Raw genomic sequence first — 5,242 nt, 5'->3', positions numbered from 1 at the left:
TAGTCAAGAAGTCAGTTTAAAGTATTTCTGTATTGCAAAATGAGTAAAAGAACATAAACAAATATGTCACCATTTGCATGCTAGCTGGTGAGGTGCTAGTGTTTCCTTCATCAGCTACAAAAGACTTCAAGCTGTTGTGCAACATAAATCATGTCTGGAGAAATCTCAGCTTGGCTTTCTCAGATATTTTCACTAAGAAAATGAAATCATTAGCAAATAGTGATGTTTGCTTGTTCAATGGTGTGTATTTAAGCTTTTAAGGACTTAACTTGCAGCTTTTCAAGACTCAGATGTACATAGCATTTTAGATGAATGCTTTAACAATTCTTTACCTGTGGTATTAGACATTGGGGCATTCTCTTTTAGATGATGGGAGATGTGCAGAAGATATTTACAATAATTTTAAATATGGAATTCATACTTGGATATCTAATAAATGGATTCATAGTCCTAGTGAACTGCACAGACTTGGTAAAGAGGAAAAAGTTATCTTCAGCTGATCAAATCCTCACTGCTTTGGCAATCTCCAGAATGGGTATGTTCTGGTTAGCATTACTTGACTGGTGGATATTTGTTCAGTGCCCAGCTTTGTCGATAACTAGAAGTATATTTAAAATGATTAATATTACCTGGACAATGATCAGTCACTTTAGCCTCTGGTTTGCTACAAGTCTCAGCATCTTTTATTTTTTGAAGGTAGCAAATTTTTCTAACTCTACTTTTCTCTACCTAAAACGAAGAGTTAAAAAGGTGGTTTTGCTGACCTTACTTGTGGCTTCAGTCCTCTTGTTTTTAAATATTATATTTGTAAATGCAGATATTAATGTCATGATTAATGCATATAAAGGAAATTTGTCTTATAGTTCCCATGATGCACAATTTTCCAAACTTCTTCCATTCACTAGGACTATACTCCTGTCCTTTCCCTTTATTGTAAACCTGACAGCTTTCCTCCTGCTCATCTTTTCCCTGATGAAACATTTGAAGAGGATGCAGAGCAATTTCAGAAGATTGGGAGACGCCAGCACCATGGCTCACAAAAAAGCCTTGCAAATCATGATGGCCTCCTTCCTTCTATATACCATTTACTTTCTGTCACTTCTTGTTAAAGTTTGGAATTCTCAGTTATTAATGAAAAACCTCACCTTTTTTCTTAGCCATACAGCTGCTCATGCTTTTCATTTATGTCACTCATGTGTTTTGATTTGGGGGAGTAGTAAACTGAGACAGGCCTGTCGTTCAGTGCTGAGGTGGCTGGGATATGGGTCCAATGATGTAGATCCTTTGGGTCTATAGACCATGTCGAGGATAATCTGGCATATTTCGCAGGAAATTCAGTAACCAAGATATTCTATGCTTATGATATTTTTCCTTTCCAAACACTTTTCTTTTTGTATAAATTAGTGAATTTTAACAAAGCATTGTTTCAAATATGAACTACTGAAAAATACTTTACTATTAGCAAAATATATAAATTACTTTGATATACACAGAAGTATATTGATGCAAGTTGCTGATATGTAAAAAGTTCATAAAACAAGCAATATAATAATTGACAATCATTTGCATTTTTAAAATCTAAACTGGCAATCTAATGTGAAATAAATATGTGTATATATGTATATGAATTGTAGCAACTAAAAGTAAAACTATAATTTTACATACATAAGAATAAAATTTTAATGTAGATGTGGCAAAAATATTAGGTAGGAAGTGAAATAAAAATATATAATTGGAAATAAAGTATACCAGATTTACAATTTTATGACTAAATTTATAAATTAAAAAAATCTCAGAATTACATAATTCCTTCTTTCTAGTTTTTTCTTTTTTCAAATTTTAAAATTTTGAGGACAAATTTTATCATTAGAATGCATTGTGCTAGCTAATGTACTTTTTGGATAGATACCACAATCCATTTTAATTATATTTCACATGAATAGAAAATCTAATAACTTTTAATTATATTCTACATGACTAGAAAATCTAACAGACTTTTAATTTAGTATCATAATGGAAAAGTTACATTTTGTTATGCTGTTTCATTATGTATATGTGCTTTACTAACATAGGTAATGTTCAGGTTATCAGAGGAGCATAAATTTAAATTGTCAACATAAAATTAATATGAACTTATGTTTATATGCTTTAGAATTGATTGTAAGGCAGAAAAATGTAAATAGTGAAATAAATGAAAAATTAATAACAGATGAGAAACAAGAGTAGAGACAAATGATAAGGAAACATGGACAAACACCTCTTGGTCAGTGTTGGGAGCCATTGAAGTTGGAAAATGACCATGTGTGCAAGGCTGGGGGATGGCCATCCCAAGAACAAAAGAGTCTGAGACAAGCCACCATATGAACAAGCTGCTGGAACACCTAGCCCCAACATGTTCTGAACAGTGAGTTGCTAGGACAACAGGCTGTCATGTGACATTAAGTTGTAAGATGCAACGTGCCTGCCGTGAAGGGCAGTTCCTTTCCTCTCATCTGGAGAGTAAGGGCTCCGCCTGACCCCAGCTTTGTTTCTTCTTTATTTTCTCATCCTCTTGTAGTCCTTCACCGAAGGAACCTCAAGGGCCATGTGGGTTGTAGCATATGACACCTGAACATGGACAAGATAAGAGACAGAGGGTGAGGGGGCATTTCTCACTTGCCCACAACTAGGAGGAGAAGTGTATGGAATGTAGGTCAGTATTTATCACTGGAGTGTATTGATATTGACTTCATCAGTTATAAAGATTTGTGCACTGAAAGAAAACCTTATTCTCTAGGGCCACAGTTATAAATGGGCTTGTGAGAAATACTTTCAGGGGGAGAGGAAGAAAGAGGTGAATTGATTTCACTAGTTGTATAATTATGGGACAAACAAGCCCTAAAGAATCACAAAGGGGTGGACCAGAGGTGGAGAGAAGGCCACACCAGAAACAAGTGCAGTCTTAAAACCAGCATCATGCACAGGCCACTGCCAGACTGGAGCAGATAAACCATAGCCTCTCCCTGTGATCATCACCATTTGTGGAGCACTGGTAGAGAGAAGAAGGCCACACCAGGAAGCAGGGCCAGTCTGGGAACCAGCAACATGTCTGAGCCACTGCTGGACTGGAGCACACAGATTTCAGCCTCTCCCTGTGAATCAGTGCCATTTGGGGACCAGGAGTAAAGAGAAGAAGGTCATACTGGGTGTTGTAGTCAGGGGTTGTACACGAGAACAATTCAGATCAGGACATGGAGTTTATAATATTTTTATAATGGTCAACAGAAGTTAACACAGGAGAATGCAGGAAATCCATCCACAACACCAACGACATAGATTATTTAGTCAAGAGTCTAAACCCCATGGCAATGTCCCACATGAGTCCAGATAAAAACCCAGAGCTCAGAACAACGCCTCCACGAGTCCAACTGGAAGTCCAGAGCCCACAAGAAGGACTCACGCCAGTCTCTTTTACGGATTCGTGCCGGGAAGACCCAAGGGTCAGAGGTGGAAGCCAGAAAGTCCATGCCAGCAGGATGAAAGAGCTGTGCTAGTGGGATGAGGGTTCTACACTGGAGCTGAGAAGTCACACTCACAACAAAGAGCGGGGCTGTCCTGAAAGGAACCACAGCTGTCCTCAGCGACACGGAGGCCCCAAGCTCCTCCGATGACAAGCACAGTTGGGAATGTGCCAGGAAGCAGCGTGAGGAGTTCACCCTGGAGACCAGGCAGCACATGTCTTCCCCTCCGGAGCCAGGAAGCAATGCTTGATGTGAAGACCAAAGCTTCTCCAGAACCATCAGCTCAGACAGCAACTTGTAGGAGAACTAACAATGCCTCCATAATGCCTCAATCCCTCTCCACACCTCTCTTCTTCTCCACCTATTTATCCTGGCAACCCTTCTCAGGTGGAGCATCTTCTCTCAATGCATGCTGATGTAATCCAGCTGGCATTAACTTGACCACTAGTTATCAAACCATAACACTGGGAAGCAGACCCAGTCTGGGAATCAGCACCATGTCTGGGCCCCCACCGGACTGGAACAGACAGACCTCAATCCCTTCCAGCTCATGGGTTGGCAAACAAGAAGTACCAACCAAGCCCCTGACCCCTCAGTGTGAGCAATACGTTTATGTAGAGAAACAGGCTATAATGATAACTATGGAGGTGAAATGCAACTGAAAACCTGTGGTGCTTTGGTGATCTAAGGCCAGTAGTCTGATCATAGGTTCAGAGGATAGCAGTGCACAGTGTGGCATCTGGGGGCAGGGGGAATCTCCTTCTGAAAGTTGCAGTCATTGTTGATTCCCTGTGGTCTTGTTTTGGAAGTTCTATATCATTTCCATTGTTTTGTTGGGTTAGGTTTTATTCTCTTTTGTTTTGTTTTATTATGTTAAATCCAATGGCAGGAGCAGCTGTTTCAAAGATAGCAAGAAATATTATGGTAGCAATTTTTGATTTACTATTGGCTTGTTTTGAAGTCCTTTATTGTATTCATTGTTTTGTTTTTATTATTTCTGTTCTATTCTGTTTGATTTTTATTATGTCTGAAGTTATCTGAAGCTACTTTGAAAACATAAGGAGGCATTATGTTACTATTACCGATTCTGTGATGTTTTGAAGTCCTGTCTCTCTTACACTGGTTTGTTTGATTGGTTTTATTCTGTTTTATCCTCTTTAAAATAAAAAAAAAATCACCAATGTATATGGAACTGTTTGTCATATGCTTGATTCTAATCCTTATGTTTCTTTTGTGGATTTTGATTAGGAAGTATCTTAATGATTATAAACCTATTGAATCAGCCATAAGGAAATTGACTTGGAGCCATATTTTAAAATGAAGCCCTGAGCAAGATGGCAGAATAATAGGAACCCCAATAGAGCCCTTAGGCTTTGCTCAATTGAATAAAAAAGGAGAGAGGATAACTTTTATCTACATGAGAAGAGCTTTGCTGCAAATTCTATTTTACAGTACCCAATATTTTTAATTGAGTCATAAACAGCTACTGCCACCTATGACCCTACAGGCCCATTTTTCCTGGGTTTTATAAAGCTTCTAAGATTATAGATTATGGCCCCAAATCAGTGGAAAGGACTAACTAAAGTATATTTAAGTCTGTGTGATTATTTATTGAGGATGGGAATTTTTTTTGAATTGTGCACAGATCAGGCCTCTCAGTGCTGCTCAGAATTTAGCCATTAAAAAAGATACATTAATTGGAGAAGGTGTCTTTGCTGATACAGGCAGTCAATTTGCTTTTG

At 38.2% G+C, this 5,242-nt stretch overlaps 1 protein-coding gene across 1 annotated transcript; it reads left to right on the top strand.

The window, feature by feature from the left end:
* The first annotated feature begins 366 nt into the window (after positions 1–366).
* LOC134473574 (taste receptor type 2 member 14-like) lies at positions 367–1,296 on the top strand. Its single transcript, XM_063238289.1, has one exon. The coding sequence runs from the start codon at positions 367–369 to the stop codon at positions 1,294–1,296; it is 930 nt and encodes a 309-aa protein (XP_063094359.1).
* The last annotated feature ends 3,946 nt before the right edge of the window (positions 1,297–5,242 follow it).

This window comes from Cavia porcellus, unplaced genomic scaffold (assembly GCF_034190915.1).
Source record: "Cavia porcellus strain 051 isolate PalLab524CR breed Dunkin Hartley unplaced genomic scaffold, mCavPor4.1 scaffold_27, whole genome shotgun sequence".
NCBI classification, from domain to species: Eukaryota; Metazoa; Chordata; class Mammalia; order Rodentia; family Caviidae; genus Cavia; species Cavia porcellus.
This window is presented reverse-complemented; position numbering and strand designations above follow the sequence as displayed.